At 55.4% G+C, this 22,403-nt stretch overlaps 7 protein-coding genes across 7 annotated transcripts; 2 read left to right on the top strand and 5 right to left on the bottom strand.

Annotated features, from left to right (window-relative positions):
* Nucleotides 1-1,587: 1,587 nt before the first annotated feature.
* IUM83_10501 (voltage-gated potassium channel subunit beta) lies at nt 1,588-2,631 on the bottom strand (the record flags this gene model as incomplete). Its single annotated transcript, XM_067935012.1, has 1 exon — nt 1,588-2,631. One exon carries the CDS (start codon nt 2,629-2,631, stop codon nt 1,588-1,590), a length of 1,044 nt encoding a protein of 347 aa, XP_067781361.1.
* Nucleotides 2,632-3,090: 459 nt separating this feature from the next.
* IUM83_10500 (uncharacterized protein) lies at nt 3,091-3,754 on the bottom strand (the record flags this gene model as incomplete). The annotated part of the gene is made up of 4 exons (XM_067935011.1): nt 3,091-3,231; nt 3,310-3,370; nt 3,457-3,561; nt 3,633-3,754. The coding sequence occupies 4 exons, from the start codon at nt 3,752-3,754 to the stop codon at nt 3,091-3,093; spliced, it is 429 nt and encodes a 142-aa protein (XP_067781467.1).
* An 867-nt stretch (nt 3,755-4,621) lies between these two features.
* IUM83_10499 (CCT domain) lies at nt 4,622-5,251 on the bottom strand (the record flags this gene model as incomplete). The annotated part of the gene is made up of 1 exon (XM_067935010.1): nt 4,622-5,251. The coding sequence occupies one exon, from the start codon at nt 5,249-5,251 to the stop codon at nt 4,622-4,624; it is 630 nt and encodes a 209-aa protein (XP_067781450.1).
* A 2,374-nt stretch (nt 5,252-7,625) lies between these two features.
* Nucleotides 7,626-8,719, bottom strand: IUM83_10498 (Phospholipase D A; the record flags this gene model as incomplete). The annotated part of the gene is made up of 4 exons (XM_067935009.1): nt 7,626-7,696; nt 7,779-7,904; nt 7,980-8,137; nt 8,193-8,719. 4 exons carry the CDS (start codon nt 8,717-8,719, stop codon nt 7,626-7,628), a joined length of 882 nt encoding a protein of 293 aa, XP_067781449.1.
* Nucleotides 8,720-9,324: 605 nt separating this feature from the next.
* Nucleotides 9,325-10,400, top strand: IUM83_10497 (Pogo transposable element with KRAB; the record flags this gene model as incomplete). The annotated part of the gene is made up of 3 exons (XM_067935008.1): nt 9,325-9,703; nt 9,829-10,164; nt 10,243-10,400. 3 exons carry the CDS (start codon nt 9,325-9,327, stop codon nt 10,398-10,400), a joined length of 873 nt encoding a protein of 290 aa, XP_067781454.1.
* A 9,454-nt stretch (nt 10,401-19,854) lies between these two features.
* IUM83_10496 (uncharacterized protein) lies at nt 19,855-21,233 on the bottom strand (the record flags this gene model as incomplete). Its single annotated transcript, XM_067935007.1, has 5 exons — nt 19,855-20,078; nt 20,150-20,275; nt 20,356-20,513; nt 20,579-20,897; nt 20,966-21,233. 5 exons carry the CDS (start codon nt 21,231-21,233, stop codon nt 19,855-19,857), a joined length of 1,095 nt encoding a protein of 364 aa, XP_067781453.1.
* Nucleotides 21,234-21,283: 50 nt separating this feature from the next.
* On the top strand, nt 21,284-22,399 carry IUM83_10495 (putative oxidoreductase; the record flags this gene model as incomplete). Its single annotated transcript, XM_067935006.1, has 6 exons — nt 21,284-21,353; nt 21,428-21,646; nt 21,707-21,762; nt 21,825-22,049; nt 22,134-22,224; nt 22,284-22,399. 6 exons carry the CDS (start codon nt 21,284-21,286, stop codon nt 22,397-22,399), a joined length of 777 nt encoding a protein of 258 aa, XP_067781452.1.
* Between the last annotated feature and the right edge of the window lie 4 nt (nt 22,400-22,403).

Raw genomic sequence — 22,403 nt, 5'->3', positions numbered from 1 at the left:
TGCTCGTTCATAGGGTGGGTTAGAGTGGTAGGGCATTGGGAATTATTTTTATTACCATGTAACTTACCGTTCTGATTGTCGATTATGTCCAATCAGGCACTCGCTGGGAAATGGCAAACCTCCAACACTCTTTTTAGCCAATCCGTTTCATACATGAAAAGGCGCAAAGTGCGCCCTTCTGTTTGCTCCAGACCACCAGCAATACAGTCAAACCTGTTTATATGAGGCCCCGTTGGTGGCCATCTACAACAATGACTCATATAAAATGGACTCAGTTAAAAAAATATATGTGGTGCACGTAAAGAAATCGCGCTTAATTCGCTGCCGCTTTGCCTTCACCGTAGTCTCCCGAACCAAAGCGGTCATGGTCTCTATCAGTCTGCTCTCCGCATTGAAGCAGAAATGCAGACAGCTCCATGCAGTGTCTCAGAGCGATGGCAGGTTGAATTGTGGGTTCCTGGTCCTCCTCCTCCTCCTCCTCCTGCTCGTCCTGCGAAACTGCATCACTTCCTGCTGCTTCGTCCACTATCACATCTGGCTCGTGCGCAGGCACGTCCTCGTCCACTGCCAGATACTCACTAGCGCTCACAGCGCCCTCCCACTTCGATAAAATCGCTGTCAAATCCACTCAGCGAGCATGGGGTTGTTCATGCCAGGATTCTGCTTGAGCTTTAGGTGCACTTGGAGCTTTTGTTCTAGCGTCAGACAGGTGCGAGGAGACATTGCGAGGGAAGGGGGCTTGCGTTGGGCGTTGGGCGTTGAGCAGTGGGGGCTTTGAAGAGTGTGTGGTCGTGAACAGTGTGAATCAAATAAACAGGTTAGACCTAATTTGGTCCTCCAAAATGTGACTCATATACTTTGTATACATATAAACAGAGGTTATACAAAAACAAAGTAAAATATTTGGTAGCAACAAAGCTTGCATCAAATAAATGGCAAGGCTCAAATAGAGAGGATCATATAAACAGGTTTGACTGTAACATCATCTGTGATTTGTATCGGTGCCTCGTCCATACTACTCCCTTAAAAGGCGCATAGTGCGCCCTTTAAGCTTGAACTCACTTCAGTTTGTATACTATAGTTTACACCTGTGACTCGCGAAAGGGTTAAAATTGAAAATCAATATTGAGGTCCCACGCCCCAAATAAAATCGCGGATTTCGGGGGTCTGGAAATGGAGATATTTTTTTCGGTCGATGTAACGCAACGAGTCCTTAACATTTTATAGTGATCAATAGCTTAAAAGAAGCGCAGCTTTCAATTCATGCGGTTAAATCGCGATTCGTACTTAGGTTCGTAAACATCTTTTGGTTTGACGCGGTTTCATAAACTATTGATGAGACAACGCGCCTCCGCTATAAAGATTATGCGCTTCAGCACTTCACGTTGAAGTGTTCACGGCCTTTCATATGTCGGGCTCTCCGATGAGAGTGAGTTATTCAAAAACGAAGTGAACAACCTCCATAAGTTTGAAAAAGAATTTGGCATGCATTGTATGATCTGGTTCATTTTGATTTGATTTGATTGCAGCTTTTTTTACGGATGACTTTTTCTAAGTCGAACAAGGGCAAGCTCCCCAATCACCAGCCTATAAGTGGCGACCACGAATCGCACCAAGAACTTCCTTTTCCGGTATCTGCACCTTGTAGTCCACTGCAGCGTCAATGCGAGCCTTGATCTCCAGCGTGATCTTGTCCACGAAGTTGATCGCTCCCAGGTTCTCATCGAGCTGGTTTCTCGACCGTGCACCAAGCATCACCGTCGACACATTGGGGTTCGACACGCACCAGGCGATGGACATCTGCGCGAGCGAGCAGCCTAGCTCATCTGCAACTTTCGACAGCTCAACCGTCTTTTCAACACGATCACGATAGTCCGGGACCATCTTGTCGTAGGTCTGAGCAGATGAGAAGCGCGAGCCCTCGGGAGTGCTGCTGATGTATTTGCCGGTCAAAAGACCATAACCCAGCGGCGAGTACGTCGTCAAACCCAGTTTGTACTTCTTGAACAGATCCAGGAAACCATACTCCACGCGAGGACGGTCGAAGATGTTGTACTTCGGCTGCTCCACCACAGGGCGAATCAAACCCAAGCGATCCGCGATCTCGCACGCCTCCTGGATGTCCGCGGGCATCCACTGGCTGGTTCCCCAGTAGAAGGCCCATCCCTGCTCGATGACATAGTTCATGGCGCGGACGGTCTCTTCGATGGGAGTAAAGTCATCTGGACGATGGCAGAAGACAACGTCGACATAGTCGAGTTGGAGTCGTTTGAGCGATGCTTTGAGCCCTTCAGCAATGTGCTTGCGGCCGAGTCCTTGATCGTTGGGGCCTTCTTTCGTGCCGATGCAGATTTTGGTCGAAATGACCAGGTCGTCACGTGACCACACTCCTTCCTTGATGCCCTTCTGAATTGCACGGCCGACGATCTCCTCAGACTCCCCGCACATGTACATCTCTGCGTTGTCGTAGTAATTAACCCCGCACTTGAAGGCGTGGGTCATGAGGTCGTACCAAGTGTCGTCCGTACAGCGTTCATCTTTCCTCATCCAGGCACCAAGGGAGATCTTGGAGACCAGAAGCCCCGAGTTTCCGAGGAAACGGTAGGCCATCTTGGCGGCAGAGCAGTCCATGTTGCAGGCAGTAGTGTAGGAGTGACACCAGTCTTGAATCGGATGCAAATTGCAAACTGAAACCTTCAGATCAGCAGCACGTCGGGGCAAGGCGGTGATGAGTGCTGTTGTTGATGCACATCAACGGATTATGGGCTTCTTCAATATCAGCACGTCCAAGCACGAGCAAGATCAACTACGCTTCAATTCAGTCGCGCAACCGAGCATGAAAATTACAGCATGTGGAAGTCGTCGTGATTCAATAATTCACATTCTGAAGCATTGTCAATAGAAATTATGACCTTACAAGGCCTTCCTTCTCTCCGTTCACTTTTCATGCCGTTGCCATCCTCAAGCCACGATGTGGCAGCATCAATATGTTCGCACTTCATCGAACTTCCAGCCGGAGTACGCTGATCAAGTGTCCGTGAGCACGAAGGCACTTACGGGCCGCTACCTCGACGACTCACCACTAGCTCTTCAGAATGACATGTCCTTATGTGCTTTGATGTCCTCCTCGCTATACACCAAGCTCTCACGCAACCCCGTGATGGCCGTGATTACCTTGAACTTGGCTCGGATGCGCAGCAGCTCCTGCACCATGTCCTCATCCACCAGGTTCTGTTCACACGGCAACGCAGCTCCATCTCAGCACACAGCGTCACTGAGTCACTCCAACCCCCTCCATGGGCAACGCACCTTCAGCTCGAAAGCCTCGAGCAGCGCACCGAACGACGCCACCGACTTGGCGGCCCGAGCTCTGAGCACCAACCAATTGCACAAAGGACCGTTATGACACTCACGCTTTGCGCATCACACCGACAGCTTTGAACGACGTCACTTTACGGGAGTTTGCTCTTGAGCTCCTCGCTCTGCAGCATGTGGTTCCATACGAGGTAGCAGCCCTGGTAGAAGCCCAGTTCGCTGCCGATCTCGGCGCCCTTCATGACGCTGAAGGCAGGTCAATCAAGTGTCAGCTCAGTGCGCGTCTTCGCGGGGGTGACAGGCTGGCGCGGACCCACCCGAGCTCGCGGCCTTCCTCGATGCCCAGCTCGCGCCCGCGCTCCACGCCCAGGGCCTCGCCCTGCGCCACGAGCGTCTCCTCGTAGCCGGAGATGGCGTCGAAGGCGTCCGCGATGTCCATGGCCGCTCGTCAGTCGGTAAGTATACAAACGCCAAGTGACTCAGCGTTTGACTGGAGCACAGCTGCTCGATCTTCCAAGGTCGCAATGCCGCCGCAGCCAAGATAATGAGGCGGCGATGGCGATGGCGATGGCGACAGCGATGACATTGCACCGAAGCAGAGAGAGGTTCCATCTAAGGACATCGATCTCCGCCGATGTATCCTATCCGGTAGTCGTCCTTGCATGCTGGCCATCCTCGTGACAGCGTCTGGAGCGGAGGACTCACGGCGACCACATGCAGACCACACACAGATGCTGGCGATCTTTGTCAACCCATGCGGAGTTCCGACAACGCATGACATTTTTGTAGCCAAGTCTGTCGGCGCCGTTTGGCGATGGGGCACGTTGAACTTGCAGCGAAATTCCAGCAGCGGAAAAGCTGGTCCGGTGCGCTGGCGCTCTTTGAGCGGTCTGCTACCCCCGCTGCCTTTCCCTTCCTAGCCTTGGGTCCACGGATTCATGCAGGCAGGCGGCATTGCCAGCGAGGACAAACCTCTACAGTGTAAATGCTACGATAGCCTACCTTCATTCACCCCAGGTGGCAAACAGCGAGTAACTGGCGCAACGGTTCTCTTGCAACCCGCGCTAAGAATAGCTGCGTTCGTGGGTGCCTTTTCCTCGCCGTTTCGGACTCCACCGGTAGATCCAGTATGGCGACACTAGAGACGCGAAGTTCAATGCAGCAGGGGGGCCACCGAGGAAGCTGACAACAGCGAGAAGGCCATGGAGGGAAATGCGCTGTCTTAATAATATAACCGTAGTAATTAAGGGCTGCTAGAGTACAGGCGGCGAGCGCGCAGGCAGCGGCAAACTAATTGGACGGGTCCTCACTGCGCTTGCTGTCGCTGCTGCAGTTGCTGCGCCTGCTGGGCCTCCACGGCGGCGGCGGTGAGCGGCTGCACGGTCTTGACGAAGCGGCCTTTGACGCGCGGGCGCGCGTTGGCCAGCGTCTTGCGCACGCCGTAGCGCACCTTGTGCTGCGACAGCCTGCGCGCGCGCTTGGCCATGTACTTCTGCAGCAGCACGCGGCGCGCCGCGGGCGTGTAGGCGCCGATCATCTTGACAGGCTCCTGCGACAGGTAGTCCAGCCGCAGCGGCGTCGGGTCGCGCGGTGGCTCGTGTACGCTCGTGGGGCTCACGTCGTCGGCGCGCTTGCTGGGCGACGCCTCCACGTCCGAGTAGTCCTCCGAGCTGGGCGTCGTGTAGCCGTCCGAGGCCGAGTCCGTCTGCGCGGCGGCGTCCAGCAGACCCAGCGGCTCGGCGCGCTGCCACTCCATGACTACGCTCAGGAACAGCTCCTGCGAGCTCAGGCGCGCGCGGCACAGCGGCTGCGGCGGCTCCATCTTGGGCAGCGCCGCGGGCAGCCAGCCGCTCGGGCGGCGCAGCACGGGAAGCGAGGGCAGCGCGGGCTCGGCCTCGCGGCTGCGCTTGCGGGACAGCAGCGCGTTCGTCGTCATGGCTGTGGGTCGATCGATCTCGGCGGAGGAGGAAGAGAAGAAGACTTGGGCGTTTCTCTGGAAAAGCGAATGTGTGGCGCTGCGCTTTGGCTCGCAGGCGACCTTTCGCGCACGGCCAATCAGCGCGCGTGTTTCTCCCGCTCGGTGCTCGAGGACAACTGTGATTTGAATGCTGGTTTGGCAACAAAAAAGATGGGGTGCTCCTAGAAATGCAAAAAAATGTATTTTTATACATATTAAAATACGCGTGTACTTGTCATTGCTGAAAGGGTGGGCAAGTCAAACACGCACAACAAGAAGACCTGAGTGTCCTCACTCAACTCGGACATCACGTCGGCAGGCATCTCCGGCACAACCACCGGGGTGATGTCGCCCTCAGCCGTGGTTATCAAGATCTTCTGCTCGCCAGTCAGAGTCTCGTCTCGATGGACTTGACCTCCGTCGTGGTGTAGCCACCCTGATCGTCGGGGATCACAATGGTCTCCTTGCCGTCCTCGGGGTCGCCGACGATCAGCACTTGGCGATGCCTCCGTCGGGTGTCGGGATCTCCGTCTGCTGGATGTCGGGCGCGGCGGCCTCGCTCGCCTCCTCGTGCAGAAGACGCCCAACAAATAGTAGAAGATCTCGCGGTCCGTCGCGATCTCGGTCACAGCCAGCATCACCTCGTCGCCACCAGGGTGCCGCCACAAGCTTGTCGCTTGCCTCGACGGCCTTCACCTTAGCCTACCTTTCGTCGCCGAAGTCAGGGGCTGCGTCAGCTGCATGCCATTCTCGACGCCATCAACCAGGATGACATGCCGGTACTCGCCGTCCTCTGCAAATTGCAGTGCAATCTCTCCGGAGCGAACGGGCTCACGGGCTGCTCCTCCGCGATGTCGTCTTGCCGCTGCGGGTTCCCGCGCGACTGGTCGTGCAGCACCGCAAGAAGGCTTAAGTTGCGTGCGATGAGCGAGATCGGCGACTGAACCCCGATTTAGAAGGTTAAATACGCCGAGTTAGGGGCATTTGAACCCCGATGTAGAGGCTAAAATTGGGTTGACATTTAACGCAGATTATGTTCGACAGATGTCGGATAGTACCGGCTTTGCACGACGGACTTCATTCGTTCTGCTTGGGTCCGCAAAGCCACGATCTTCATCTGTAGCCCCACGTGCGATGCCAAGATGCAACAGCCTGCTTGGATGCTAAAGCGCCCGGCCAGCCAGCCGTCCGCCCCGATGGTCGCTGGCTGGCGGCGAAATGCAATATCCATTCATTTAGACAAAGACCCGCGGCAGTCGCCGCCGCCCAGCAGCGCCAGGTGGTGGCAGCGGCGGACTCGCTCGTTCGCTAGAAACGCCGCGCGCCGTCGTCGAGGCGCGGGGATTTGATGCGATACGTCCTCTCCGGACGCCATGAGAGCCGTACACTCGCGCAGGTCCATCACGAGCCGGTGTCGACACTCCACTGCCGCACACGAACGACTCGTCAGCGTGATGGCTTCATGCCGTCTTGGACAGAATTTCGCATCAGCAAGTTGAGCCGAGCCGGCAGCACTGGCGGCACATCTTATTAACAGCCTCATTGATCCGCTCGCGCACAGCCGCACATGCGCAAAGATTCTCCTACAAAAATTGGCTGGCGGCGCGCCGCACGCTTGAGGACACATGACGCAGGACTCTGCAACGCTATAGACGCGCATGGTCCGCATAGAAGCCGCCGAGTCCCAGATGTCGCTGAAGACTCGCCGGTGCCACCCGGTGGCCGAGATTGTACCAAACTCACTGGTCGGCGGTGACCGTCACCAGGTGACGTACTTGCGTGTCAACACGAGTGTCGGCACAATGCTGCGAGGCGGTAGACGTGGGGCCAGCGCGCGTGTCAAGGGCGAAGTGACACGACAGCAATCGCCGCAGGATCGCTTCTTGTCTGGCCGCTTTTGACATGCATAGCGCGGGCACCGCCAAGCTGGCAGCCCCTCGCACTGTAGAAGATGCCGCTGTATTAAATAAATAGACCTTGCTCCGGAAATTGCAGGTGAGCCGTGGCCGAGGAAGCGTGGTTTGCACGAGGAGCGAGTTGGCAGTCGCCCATCACATTTCGCCAGTACGGCGTTGCATACGCAGGATTGACAAGTTGAAGCGCTGAAGTTGTACTTCCCCGAGCTCTATCTACCACCATGCACTCATCGGCGTCAGCTCCGGTGCGACCTTCGTACACAGCTGCAGTCGCGGCATTCGGGAAGAATGCGCTATTGCCGAAATGGGGTTCGTGCTGAGAAACACGTGCCTGTGGGGAGCTGCAGCAACGTGGTCATAATTGCTTTCACATGCCGCATGCGGGCGTGACGCGATTGGCTCTGCCGATAGCTATGATACCATTCAAAAGAAGGCCTCTAACTGCACTGTTGAGCATTGAGACTTTTCGCCGCAGCGAGCGCCAAGTTGAAGGACAGCAGCCCGAAGCCTGCATGAAGCGACAAGAAAATGTGTAGGTGAGCTCTTGCAACCACCAACACGAGCATCCTGGTTGTGGTGGCAAAACTCACCAGACAGCACACCGACAACTGCGGACGGCAGGGCACCGTGATCAACTCCCCTGGGGCTGACAATGATAACACGGTTTTTAACGAGCTCCAGAGCGCGGAGGATGGTAGGTGAACCCGACAACCGGCCTGTCAACCAAGGGCAATTACCTCAAGAGTAAATGAACCAGACAGCTCAACGCAGTAGCGCGTTTCGACACGTACCGACCCAGCAAAGCACAATAATCTCGTTCTCCTTGGCATTTAACAGCCAGTCGAGAATGGTCCCTTCGTGGTTCGACTCGTGCGTCACCAAGGAGATCTCCTGCTCCACCGCCAAGTTTTGCACCTCGCGCAGCAAGTCCGCCTTCGTGACATCCCCACTACTACACATCAAACTACTGCAGTACTCACTCACCAGCAGTAAATGCACCGTACCCCGTCCAGGCACTTCGCATGAAGCTGCAGGGGCCATGAATCAGCAGGATTTCCGTCATTTTCTCGGAATTGCAAGTCAAAAAGCCCGAAGAGGAGGCAGCGGCACTCTCAGCTACAGGGTCTTCTTCAGCTCGAAGCAAACTGTTCTCTGCGACTGGAGGTGACAAGCCTCCGACTGCAGGGGCAGGTGTAACATCGGTAACATCGACCCTTGTAACAAATGGCGTGGGTGTAACAGGGCTGCTAGACGCCGAATTCGGCTCATAACTGGGCGCGGGGCTGACTGGATGCTCCGCTTGAGCTTCGGGCGCTGCCTCGGACAAACCCAGCGACAGTCGAGCGTAAGGTTTACGCTCGTAGCTGGAGAACAAGCGGCGGAAGTCCGCCGGCAAGTTGTCGCAGCCGCGCATGTGCTGGCGCCAGCGATCCTTGCTCCTGGACGTGAACACCTTGCTGCAGTGGCGGCATCGGGTCGTGCGCGTCTTGCCCTTGCCGTCGTGTACCACGTGCTCGTCGATCGCGGCCATGGCTGTAAACTAACGTTCACTGTGTAACAACGCCATACTGAAACCAAGTGAGTGGTAAACTTATGTACACAAACTTAAAATACAGGAACAAAACGGCAATTTGAAAGTTGAAAAGCGTTGAAGTGATAATTTTGCAATAGCTGTCTAATTTCTCTACAGCTATAGTAACGGAAATTCCCAATTAATACCCTCTACCCGAATAGTACCCTCTCAGAGTAACCCGGTAGTAACCCTACAGTAACTCACGTACCCTACCCTGCTCTGATGACCAGTCATCTTGTTACACCTCACTTCACTATAGAACGCAGCCCCAGCCATTCACTAGCGCTGCCTGCACACGTTCGCAGCACCCCAACACCGCCTCATTCGGCAAAATGCCATCAAGAATCCCCATCAGCAATTGGCGCAAGCAGCAGGTTCTCCGCTGGATCGAGAGCGAAGGCGGCCAAGTTCCTACCCGAGCCATCAGGCACTTCCGTGCGCAGGGTTTGAAGCTGGACGGTGGCAGCGTGCGACGGTGGTGGCGCGACCGTGAGAAGCTGCTAGCAGCAGACCCAAGCATGCGCCGGCTTCCAGGTGGTTGTCGGCGTCCCCTTTCGGCTGCCATGGAGGACGCCCTGTACGACGAGATCGTCGCCAAGCGGCTACGGAAGGAAAAGGTTACGCGCGCCTGGATTGGCCACATGGCCAGGGTGATATATGCCTCTCACCACGATGACGACGCTGTGTTCGGTGGCTTTGCAGCCTCCCCACACTGGATCACCGGCTTCATGCGCCGCTACGGCCTCTCCTTGCGGCGACGCACGAACCTCACCACCCTGACGGACGAGACGCTCGTGGAGCGCGCGGTTTCCTACATGAAGTTCCTACGCAGCGCTGTCCCTGCCATGGACTTGAACCGCACCATCCTGATGGATGAAACGGCCGTGTACTTCGAAGATGCGCGCAACCAGACTGGACATAACCGGCAGTCGCCACGTTGTGGTACGCTCCACGGGGTTTTCGTCCATGCGCATTACGGCGGTGCTGGCTGTATCGGCCACGGGCAGAAAACTTCCACCTCTTTTGATTTGGAAAGGCAAAGCCTCACCCACTTTTGCTAAAATTAGTGGGGTGTACGTGGCTCATCAGCCGCGCGCATGGGTTGACAGCACGTTGCTCAAGCGCTGGATTGATCTGGGTCGACATGCGCGAAGGAAAACATCTGGTTTGGGATTCGATGCGCGCTCACATCTCCAAGGATGTGAAAGCGAAATGCGCGACTCGCAAGATCAACATGTGCGTCGTTCCTGGGGGCCTCACGCCCTATCTACAAGCAGGCGATATTGGTATCTACAAGACGTTCAAGGATCTACTCTACATGGAGATCAACGCCTGGAAGGAGAGCGACAAGGTCGAGTACACTCGCTTCGGCAACCCGCGCATGCCGGCGGTGGCTGTGGTTTGTGAGTGGGTAAGGAAGGCATGGCGCGACACTGACAGCAACACTGTCATTAACTCAGTCTCTGCTGCTGGGTTTGCAGACAGCTACCTGGACTGGCACGTTGCGAAGCACGACGTGTATGGTGAGCAATTCTGTACAAGCTGGGAAGCCGCTGACGAGGACCACGAGGATATGGACGACTTTAACCTGGACGAGCTGCACGACGCTCTTGATGATGCTGCACTGATCGACGAGTAAGCAAAGGTAGCGATGTAACCTTTTGGTAATACAGAGTAACCTTTCGAAATTTTGTGAGGGGTACTATTAAATAGTGCCCGGGGTATTATTCCGTAATTTCCGTTATACCATGGTAACAACATTAGGGGGCCAGGATTGTCGACTCCTTGGTAACAGCGTTTGCGAGCTGGTCGGCGGCTTCGACAAACGTCATGTTGTCCAGTCCGTCGTATCTTAGCCCTGCCGTCTCCACGAATGTAGTGGGTCTAACTTGACTCACTACTTTAGCTTACACGTTGCGCAACGTGTAGGAGGAAGCGTAAGTACTTAGTAATTACTTAGGTTAATTATATTTGAATACACAAATATAAGTTAAGTAAGAAAGGATTCCAAGTGACTTAGATTAGGTAAAATGAGAACTGTATTGTTTGTAAATTGATCTTCCTCTAAAATCTGCTAAAAACTGTTTATCATCTATGAAAGGGTTGGCAGCGGCTGGCTGTCAGAGCCCCGCTAATATGCATGTCTCTGATTGGTAGAAAGATGCTGCTTTCTACCAATAGGATCTTTTGGGTATGTGTGGACCACTCACTGTGGTGGTCCACTTCAATGTATCCATCGGTGTGTCTTACACCAATGTGAGGAAGTATCCAAAACGTTTAACAGATAACCTATCTGTTAAATTCACAAGTGGCTTGCAGCCACTTGTACGTGTAACCCCGTTACACCATCCCCCCTTAAGGTTAGACGCGCGGGGTCCCCGCACGTCAATCTTTGGAATTGACCATTCGTCAATTCTCCGCGTTTGGAGAAGAAATCCGCGCTCATTCAACGATGAGCGCGCCTCAGAAGAAGCCCGCAAAGTCGATGGGGAGTCATCTCTCCATCGACGACTACTTCGAACGCCAGAAGGCGAAGTATGGCGACGTCGTCGACTTCGACGACGACGATGAAGACATGGAGGGCGAGGAGGACTCGCCCTCAAAGCGTAAGGACTCAGTGTCGAGCGAATCGCTCGACCCTCACGCCAAGAACGTTCGCCCGCCTGAAGAGGACGAATCGGACGCTTCGAGTTCGAAGCGTTCGCGTACTGAGAGTGATACCCCACTCGCTTCAACTGGGGCTCTCAGCGCGCTGCGCCTGCAGCGCGCGATCCGTGGATGCCGTCCGCGTCCGAGATTGCGGACCGGTTTGGGAACTCGGTACCTCCGAATGAGGTGCCGCTGTACGTATGCAGCGCCATCAAAGATGACGCTGTGGCTGCCGAGCTGCACTTTGATGCGGAAACGCATCAAAGGCGCGATTACTACATCGGACTCTTTCATGAGCTCCGATGGTTTCAAAGCAAGAAGACCTCTTCTCGCAGCAAAGTGCCCGAACGGCAGGCACTTTGTCAAGCTGGAACGCCTTTGTTGAGAACTTCAACAAGAGGCCGAGTGCTTACCGTGATCGGATTAAGCAGCGTGATCGCTTCGAGACGTACTCGAAGCGTGGAAAGCTGGAGCAACTTCATGTTGCTGCTGAGGAGGCAAATGTGCCGTGCGCTGTGCCCGAGGGCTTTCAGTGCACGAAGTGCTTTCCAGGCGCGGTCCGCTTGAGCGACCGCGACCTGAACGGGTACACGTCGTTCCGTGTGCCCGAGAGTCTCAAGAGCTCCGTGCTAAGTTCTTAGCACGTGAGGGTTCGGGCGCTAGCGATGATCGCAGCGCTCGTGTTACTTCCGCTGCGCCAGCGCGTACTGCTCTTCGTACGCCCTCACCATTTCCGGAACGTCCTCCAGCAAGACGTTCCGCGGCTCCCATGTATCTCGATGGGGAGGAAATCCTCTCCATGAATACGAAAACGAGCCCCTTGAGGGTTCGTTTTCGGGATACTATGGTCAACAATCCGCTCAACAATCCAGCGGGTTGAGCCGCGGGCGTCACGGATCGGCGGTGGCGGGGGTGGGAACACGCCCCGGGTATGATCAGCCCCGGGCTGATCAGTATGCGCCTCTCCACGACCGGGTGGCCGTCGTGGAGCGTCTGCAGGGAGCTGAGTTCGCCGCCCTGAAGCAGGAGCTGGCGAACCAGAAGGCCCAAGTCGCGGCGGTCTCGCAGACCGCCTCGAATATCCAGGTCGAGCTGGGGACCCAGATGAGGTTGCTCCAGCGTCCGCGCGCTGGAGGAGAGGTTGCTCGTCGCCGAGGCCAAGTCCTCCGCTTCTGCCTCGGCTCCTGCCGAGGCTTCGGGTCAGCCGAGCTAGATGGCTCGTGCTGCCGGTATGGCTTCAGCCGTCCGACGTAAAAGGTCGGATGGAGGCGCACGCTAGACGGTATGTCTAGCGTGTATGCGTTGCCGTGCCGTGCCAACACAGTGAACGGCCCGATGAAGCGCGGAGCAAGTTTGCTTGCTCCGAAATCCGAAACTGCATGTCTAGGCAGGTTTTGTGTAGCTAACAAAACTAATGAACCAACTTTAAATTCATTTGTGTTGCCTCTGCCCGCATTGTCTGCGTTCAGCTTCTGTTGATCAACAGAAGCTGCTATTGTGTCTTGGACAAACCGAATCACGGCTTGTCTTTTGGTGATGAAACTGATTGCATCCGAGCTGAAGTCGTTCAGCTCGCTCTCCGCTAGAGGCCCGGCCTCTGCGTGGTTCTTTGCGGTGTCTGCGCCCTGCGCAGACCCGTGGTCGTTGGCCATGTTGTTGGGGGAGTCTGCGCCCTGCGCAGACTCATGTGGTTTGTCCATTGTTGTAGCTGACACTGTGCAAGTGTCAGCGGTTTTCTGCGGCTGCTGTATTGCAGTCGTAGATCCTCCCCCACTTAAAGTGGGAGCCATCACTCCGGGTAAACTCGGTAGACGTGAATACCGTATGGCATTCACGTAGAACGGTGTATGCCCTGTCGAGGCATGCACTGAGTTATTGATGGCAAACTCTGCCATCGGTAAGCACTCGCTCCAGTAGTGGAACGAGTGAGCGTAGCTCTTCAACATATCGACGAGCACGCGATTCACGCGCTCGGTTTGACCGTCCGTCTGCGGATGATCCGCAGTCGACATGGAAAGCTGGCTCCCAAGAAGTGTAAACACTTCTTGCCACAGGTGCGCTGTGAAGCGCGGGTCTCTGTCCGACACGATGTCGGACGGCATGCGATGGTGTTTGAACACCATGTCGACGAGCAGACGGGCCGTCTGCTTCGCGGTCACCTCTGCTGGCACCGCAGCAAGATGTACCATCTTGCTGAAACGGTCTACAAAGACCACAACACCGGTGTTCCCTCCGCTGTCCGGGGGAAGACCAAAGATGAAGTCCAAAGACATGGACTTCCAACACTCCGACGGAGTCGGTAGTGATTGCAGTGGAGCCTGCGCGAATGGCGCAGGCTTTACGCGTTGGTATACCTCGCAAGCACGGATGTACTTGCGCACCCACTTATACTGGTGGTGCCAGTAGAAGTCGCGCGTGAGAAGGACGTAAGTCTTCTCACGTCCGAGATGTCCCGCAGTCGGGGCATCGTGATACTCGTACATGATCCTGAGTCGCAGGTCATGGTCATTTGGCACGACAACGCGATCCGCGTTGTCGTCGACTGCGTTGTAAAGTAGCAGTCCTTCGTGCACACGAAAGCGGTGTGCACGCGCTCGAAGGTGCTTGGGCAGCTTCTGACGGGACTTGTCAGAAGGCGCTGTGCCATAGGCCAGCAAGAGCTTCGCGTCCGCGTCGTGCGCGTACGCGGCCTTCACATCATCCAACAGAGATGATGTGTGTTTGCTCGATCGCATGGCGTCAATGGCATTGACGTCAACAGCTTCTGCATAGTCCGGCCGACGTGATAACGCGTCGGCCACCACGTTCAATCTTCCGGGTTTGTATTCGACCCGGAAGTTATACTCCGCAAAGAATGAGAGCCATCTCGCCATTCTTTGTGAAATGTGTGGCGACTTCACTGCGGTGCGCAGTGAAGCATGGTCGGTGTAGACCACAAATGGTCTACTCCCAAGCAAGTACACTCGGAACTTTGCGAGTGCATACTTCATGGCAAGGAGTTCCTTGTCATGCACCGGATAGTTGCGCTCAGCTGGCTTCAGCTGACGCGATTGGTAGTAGACGACACGATCACGGCCCTCATGATCGTGCTGCATTAACGCGCATCCGATCGCGAAATCGGATGCGTCACACACTACGTGAAATGGGCGATCTTGGTCAGCCACTGCCAAGATCGGCGCCTCAGTCAATCCCCGCTTGACTGCATCGAATTCCTTTTGGCAATCGGGTGTCCAGTTCCACACAGCTTCTATCTTAAGAAGCTGTGACAGCGGGCGGATCTTACCTGCATAGTCCTCCACGTACTTGCACAAGTACGTGGCCAAGCCAAGGAACTGCCTCTGTTCCTTGACACTTGAAGGCGTTGGCCATTCATTGATCACTCTGACCTTTTCCGGGTCAGGGCGAACACCATTCTTCCCTACGAGACACCCGAGGACGGGTATCTCGCTCGCCCCGAAGATACACTTCTTCAGGTTCGCGTAGAGCTTATGTGTTCTCATAAGCTCAAGTAGTTTCCGGAGATGCACCCTGTGCATCTCTACGTCGGTCTTTCCGTCCACAGCTTGGCTGTGGATGAATACATCATCGAAGTAGCTCGGTGCGAAGTCGCGCACCGAGCGCAACAAGTGCGTCACGCACCTGTTGAAAGTCGCAGGGGCGTTCTTAAGCCCCTGTGGCATTACTAGCCATTCCCAGAGCATGCCGCTTGGCGTGCTCACTGCCGTGAGAGGGATATCGCTCTCACGCATTAGGATTTGATAAAATCCATCTCGCAAGTCGAGAGCACTGTAAACGGTGCTCCCGGCCATCGAATCGATGATAACATCTTTTCGTGGTATCGGCGTCTGCGCCGGTACCGTCGCATCGTTCAGCTTGTTGTAGGCATGAACGATGCGCCATCCGCCCTGTGGCTTCTTGACACAGAACGTCGGAGCACTGTGCGGGGACTTTGATTCCCGCACTTGTCCTGCTTTACGACGACTTTCAAAGAAGTCGTCGATCGCTTTCACTTGCTCTCGCGGCAGTGGCCACTGCCGCGTGACACAGTACTTCGTGCCCGCCACGAGATCAATCTCGTGCTGAATGCCCTTATCCTGCGGAAGCTCCGCAGGAATGTCTTCCGGGAGTACGTATTTGTACTCCCTCAACAATTCGTAATAGGGACTCGACTTCAGCGAGTCCCAACCTTGTTCCTCGAAGCGCTCTCGCTTTGTCTTCGCACTGAGAGTGTCTTCACTCTCAGTGGTACTTCCCATGAAGAGCTGCCTCAGCTCTTCGCTCTCGCTCGCCGTTCTTTCGCTGTCCGAAAGAACGCAGACTTGTTCGATGCGTCCATCGTGCAAGTCGCGTGAAGCGCTTCCAGCTCATGGCTGGAAGCGAAGTCAACTCCGACGCCGTCGTCGGAGGACTAGCGAGTTCCATGTCACGATACTGGAATCCAGTATCGGTGCGCGTCAAGACGCTTAGCGTCTCGACGTCCGGCGTCACCGCCTCAGTCTGCCCAGCAGACTGTTCTTGCTGCGTCTCGGTCCCGGACCGAGACTTGCGCAGCGTTTTCCGCTTGCGCCGTCTTCTTGTTGTGCGGAGCCCGGCTCCGCACAGTTGTTCTTCTGGTCCAGGCCCGGCCGTGGACAGTCGTTCGCCGGCGGACCCTGTCCGCGGGCGCGCAGTATCAAGCCCGGCTTGACCGCATTTTCCTTCGTGCAGCCCGGCTGCACGGTAATGTGTCCCTTCGCCGGCAGACCCTGTCTGCGGGCGCGCGATATCAAGCCCGGCTTGATCGCATGGCGCTTCGTCGTGCAGCCCGGCTGCACGACAGCATGCAAATTGCGTCAGTGCGGTACGTTTGCAACCGTCCGCACTGTTTGCAGCGTCAACTCCCGGAGTTGACACGCCTTCGTCACCTCGACGCCATTCATTGGCGGAGCCCCTCATGACTGAGGGTGCGTCGGCTCCCGGAGCCGACGCGTCGTTGTCGACCTGACCGCTTCGGGTCAGGGACTGTCCCTTACACGCTTGAACGTGGGTGTCGGTTCCCGGAACCAACACATCTTTTTCTTCCGACGTCGGCAGCATTGCCAACGTGGGTCTCACTTGTGCGCGCCCTCGCGCACTCCTTGGGCACTCCGGGACAGCAGCATAAAGCGCTGTCTCGACTGGTGAGCCGCGGTAACAGGGCCATCGCTCTCTGTTCCGCTGTCGCGTCCGAAGCGCACGAGCGTGCGCTTCTTCCAGTCTATCACCGGATCATGCCGTGCAAGCCACGGCATGCCCATTACCACGTCGAACTTATCGTCCAGGTCCAGGACGATAAAGTGTTCGACAAACACTCGTTGTTTGTACGAGAAGCGCACGTTCACGACGCGCTTCTCGGTCTTTACGATGGCACCTGTTGCCAGTCGTACTTCCAGAAGACTTCGAGGTGTATCTACCTCCTCGAAGTCAAGTCTCGGCAGGCTTCGTAGTCGAACAAAGTTGTTCGACGCGCCTGAATCCACCAAAGCTCGAAGAGAGTCACTCGCTCTCTTCGAGTAAACCTTCAAGATGACTAGGTTTGGCCTGTCATCTTGTTTCTTGCAGTGAGGGCTGGTCTCACTGGGGGCTGCAGTCCTCAGTGTCGCGTGCCCGATGTCGGCACGCGCGACTGCATTACCAGTAGGGCGCCCCGCGCCTACTGGATGTTCGCGTTTTTTGTTGGTCCGCGGCGATGCCTAGCATCGCCACGACGGCCACCTCCAGGGGGCATGGGAGCTGTGCACTCCCGTGCTAAGTGACCGATCCTTCCGCAACGGAAGCATCGCACGTTACCTCCCTGCTGCTGGTAACCAGCAGTTGTTGCATTCGAGAGGTCCATTGGTTCTGGACCTCCCGGCCTCGCTACCGGGCGCGGTTGCGGCCTCGGTACGTTCACATGCAGTTTAGGCTGCCGCAGGCTAAACTCTTCTTGCATGGCAAGAGTGATCGCAGCTTCGAGAGTACTCGGGTACTCTCGGAAGAGATAGGTCTTCACAGGCCCATCTCTAAGCCCTTTCATGAACGTGACGACCTGGGTCGCCTCGTCAATCGGGTTAGTCACGATATTTGATACCAAATATCGTGCGCGCTGCGCGTAAGCATGGACGTCATGCTTACCCTGCTGAAGGTCGAGGAACTCCGCCCTCGACCGGAACTCGTTTGCGGGGGCTCAAACGCTTGTTTGAGCTCCTCTTTAACACTTCGTACGTGCTGAAGCACGTAGGATCGGAGAGTCGGCGTCCATACGCCCAACTCCTTGCGCGTCCGCCAAGGCAGGACATGGCGAACGCGACCTTCGACAGCGGGTCGACGATGCGTCGAGCCGCTATGGCTGTGTCGAGTTCGACAAGCCATCGGAGGAGAGGCTCGCCCTCTCTTCCCACGTAATTGCTTACGCTCAACTTTAATGGTTGAGCACGCGGTGTCGTCCCTGACGACGCCGTCACTGAGAAGCAGCGTCACGCTGCTCCTTCATGATGAATCCCAGAGCAACACCATGTTGCTCCGTCGGCGATAGCGTACGCAGCATTGTAGCTATCGCCGCTTCTCCAATGACTGTTGACAGTCGTTGGAGGGCCTCCCACTCTGGGTCAGACAGGTGGGGGCAGTCAGCGCGTGCAACATGCGTTGCAGGCGTGTTGGAGCTCTCCATGGGCACCTCCGTGCTCATGTGGTTCTCGGCTCCGCGTTCGTACACCGCGTACGAACGTCAAGCAGTCGGTCGTTGGACGGACTACAAAGTGCTACCAGGTGTAGTGGGTCTAACTTGACTCACTACTTTAGCTTACACGTTGCGCAACGTGTATGAGGAAGCGTAAGTACTTAGTAATTACTTAGGTTAATTATATTTGAATACACAAATATAAGTTAAGTAAGAAAGGATTCCAAGTGACTTAGATTAGGTAAAATGAGAACTGTATTGTTTGTAAATTGATCTTCCTCTAAAATCTGCTAAAAACTGTTTATCATCTATGAAAGGGTTGGCAGCGGCTGGCTGTCAGAGCCCCGCTAATATGCATGTCTCTGATTGGTAGAAAGATGCTGCTTTCTACCAATAGGATCTTTTGGGTATGTGTGGACCACTCACTGTGGTGGTCCACTTCAATGTATCCATCGGTGTGTCTTACACCAATGTGAGGAAGTATCCAAAACGTTTAACAGATAACGTTATCTGTTAAATTCACAAGTGGCTTGCAGCCACTTGTACGTGTAACCCCGTTACAACGAACTTGCCAATACGAAAGTCTCGAGCCTTCGGGGGACTCAAATGTCTCGGAGCTCAACACTGATGCCGTGGATGGCGACTCAGTCGTCATACTATGGCGTTTCCAGTTCGCCGACCCGATAGACAGATACAAGTCGTCGATGATGACAAGCTTGGTGTGAAATGAAGAGGTCTAACTCAGCCTTGGTCGTGTAGATCTTGAACTTGCTCGGATACTTCAATCGAATAGGCTTGGCGTTTTGGTACAGATTCGCGATATAGCCTGCATTTGAGAATGCTCTATAGTCTCCACGATTAAGCGCTGGATCCTTGGCATCACCCCCATCAATGTACCAAGCAACTCTGGTACCAGGACGAAGTACTCGTCTTCGATAAAGATGAAATTCTTCCCGTTTTTGATGGCTTTGCGGTGTGCTTTGGAGAGTCGAATCTCACCCTTACTCCTTGTAGTGTGTGTACTTGCAGCTCAAAGTTCGCGTAATTTGATACTCTGGTTGCCATGTTTGGACGTCGTGTTGCTGCTGGCGTAGTCCAGTGGTGGTAAATCTGCGTAAGGCGGGTTTTGAAGTGGAGAAGGCCATCGTCTAATCCTTGGCTCGGTAAATGGTCGGAATTCCATCGCCAGAATCACCAATCTGCAGTTATTTTGTCAAGCATTCTTTTAGTGAAGTACGGTATATTGGTACTACTACCAGCATCCAGTTTGAGTGAAGAATGTGAGAAACTCGATACGGCACTCTACTTCGTCACTTCACAACGTATGTGCTCTCGTCATAATAACTGAGCAGTCCTTTTTACCATTTCCCTGAATTTACGTAAAAATCAAAACGAGTATTTCACGTACCACAGTAAACGGTAATCGATATGATGGTTAACGCTAGTGCACCTCCGCATCAACAGCGGCACCTATAAGCACCCTGGCCGCCAGGGTGCCCCCTTGTGAGGCTAGTTAGAGTCTACCTACCGGCAAGTTGGATGGACGGGCTGCTGAACGCAGTCGCAACGCGCGCAAACGTTGAAGTTGTATCAATTAATAAGCAGAAGCTACCTCCGAAAAATGTGTTCATTCTCTCATTGCACTATTCGCTCTACGCGGAGCTACATCATGGTTCCTGGATGCATGAACGACGTAACTGCGGGTGACCGCAAGCCGATCCAATTGAGCACACGGCTAAAAGTTGATACGCTTTGCGGTAAGTACCAGCTACTTCTTGCTTTTTGGTAGCTTGGGGCAATTGCGCCGAATGTGGCCCTCTTCACCGCACAAATTGCAGGTGAAAACCTTTTTCTTCTTCCCCTTTGCGCTCGAAGATTGCTGCTTCTTCAGTTGACTCGCAGGAACCCCAGCTGAAATCTTCTTTGTTTCATCGGATGCGATAAGGTTGGCCGCTGCGTTGATTGCCAGCGATAGAGACTGGTTCCAAAAGCCTGCAAGAACAAGTATTCACTTGTGTTAGTGCTCCTGGCCAATACAGCTAAGCCATCCCAGCACCACCTACCGGACAATACACCCACAACATTCGCAGGTAGAGGCCCATGGTCCACGCCAATTGGGCTCACAACGATGACGCGAGACCGGATGAGTTCCAGCGCGTGCACGATGAATGGCGACTTGGTGAGGCTGACTGCGAAACACAATTCCAGAACAGCCTCATCAGTATATCAAACGTGCAAGGACACCCCATATCTCATCCCTCAAACTTACCGTTCCAGGTCAGCACGATCACTTGCTCTGGACGCGCCTCCAGCAGCATTTGCAGGATAATCTTTTCGGAGTCGTAGTTTCGGCTCTTTATTGCGATCTTCAGCTCGTCAGCCAATTCGTGAATCTGGCGCTGAAGCTCCTCCCTCTCAACATCTCCGCTGTGCCACAAACACACCAGCCTTTAAAAAAATGCCACTTCAACAATGTAAATCACTGCACTTACCCCGTCCAAACACCCCTCACGAAGCTGCATGGCCCCTGCAGCAGCAGCACATCCACCGGCTCGCCACCTCTCAGGTCACTTCCATCCACGCTGCTTTCTCCGCTTACAACTGTCTCAACCTTCCGTTCGCTGCTCTTCTTGGGTCTGACAACAACCCGAGCAGGTCTCACCGAAAGGTGCTCGCTGGTCTCCATTGGCGGCACCACGTTCTCCGCAGCTCCAAGTCCCTTGTCAAAGGCAGCCGCCGCCTCCTCCACACTGGACGACGACGAGTCCCCGCCGTACTCCGCCACCTCCTCCCCGAACAAACTCGACATCTCTGCCCAACGACAGCAACAACTCATGAGATTCCCCACCACCACCACCACCCACCCCACCACAACACACCTTCATGCAGCAGGTTGATCTCCCGCTGTGCGTCCGCCTGCTGCTGGGCCGCCGCCCGCTTGGCGTCGTCCAGCGTGAACTTCTCGCTGGTCGAAGCGGACGTCTGCAGCACCTTGAGGTCGATCTCGAACGGGTTGGGCGGCGGCTTGCTGGCTGCGGAGGACAGCGAGCGCCACTGGAGAGGCTTCAGCACGGAACGCCGCTCGCTGCCCGCAGCTCCGCGAGCTGCAGCGGTCGTCGCCGCCAGCGCGAGCCTAGCCGACTTCATCCTCCCGATCCGCGGTCAGTGCGCGATTGTGTTAAGTGCGGGACGCGGATATGATGAGCAGCGCGCCGCTGAGTGGCAAGGTGGCGGTGGTCACGGGCGCCTCGGGGGGCATCGGCGCCGGTGCGTTGGTCCTCTGTGAAGACGCAGTTAGTTGGGATGTCATGCTGATGGGGTTGGCGTGGATTGGCGTGCAGCGATCGCGCTGGAGCTGGCCAAAGCAGGCGCCAAGGTGGCGATCGGCGCTCGGCGTCTCGAGGCGCTGGAGACGGTCAAGAGCGACATTGAAGAGAAGGTGGGCGATGGGGGACGCGTGCTCGTGGTAGTGACGGACGTGACGAAGCGAGAGCAGGTGCAGAGCCTCGTGCAGAAGACGGAGGACGCGTTCGGGCCGGTGGACATCCTCGTGAACAATGGTGGGGTTGAGCATTGGATGGATCGGACGGAGGTCGTGGGCTGACTGGTGGTGAGTGCAGCGGGCGTGATGCATGTGCAGCTCATGAAGAACGTCGACCAGGACAGTTGGGACCGGGTGAGCTTGCATTGGCGGTTTGTGAGGTGGCTGGGTTCTTGCTCACTTTGAAGGCGATGCAGATGATCGACATCAACTGCAAGGGCACGCTGAACGGTGTGGCGGCGGTGCTGCCCAAGATGCTGGCACGTAAGAGTGGACACATTGTCAACATCTCCTCGGACGCTGGCCGCAAGGTGTTCGCGGGTCTGGGCGTGTACTCGGCGTCCAAGATGTTTGTTGAGGGCATCTCGCAGGCTCTGCGTCTTGAGAATGTTGGCAGCGGTCTGCGCGTCACGTCCATCCAGGTATGATAGGCGAAATGTCAGCTCCGGTTGTTGCAACGAAGGGAGGAGATATTCATGCTGTTGTACTGCTATCGCCATCGCCAGCCTGGAGACGTCACGACGTTCTTGGTCGACCATGCCAACGCCGTCAGCGGCGTGGACGAAGAAGCCGCTAAAATGTTCGACGAGGAACCAGGTAAGGCTGCCTACCATTGTCAATATGTAGCTGCGATGTCTAACGCTCACGAAATGCAGAGTGCGAGGAGCTCCAGCCCGAAGACGTGGGCCGTGCCGTGCTGTACGCCGTCACGCAGCCACCCTACGTGGCCGTGAACGAAGTCCTGGTCCAACCTCGCGATAGGTCTGTGTAAAGTG

This window comes from Phytophthora cinnamomi, assembly GCF_018691715.1.
Source record: "Phytophthora cinnamomi strain GKB4 chromosome Unknown Contig117, whole genome shotgun sequence".
Taxonomy (NCBI): domain Eukaryota; phylum Oomycota; class Peronosporomycetes; order Peronosporales; family Peronosporaceae; genus Phytophthora; species Phytophthora cinnamomi.
The sequence above is the reverse complement of the archived record's forward strand: the minus strand, read 5'-3'. Positions and strand labels throughout refer to the sequence as shown.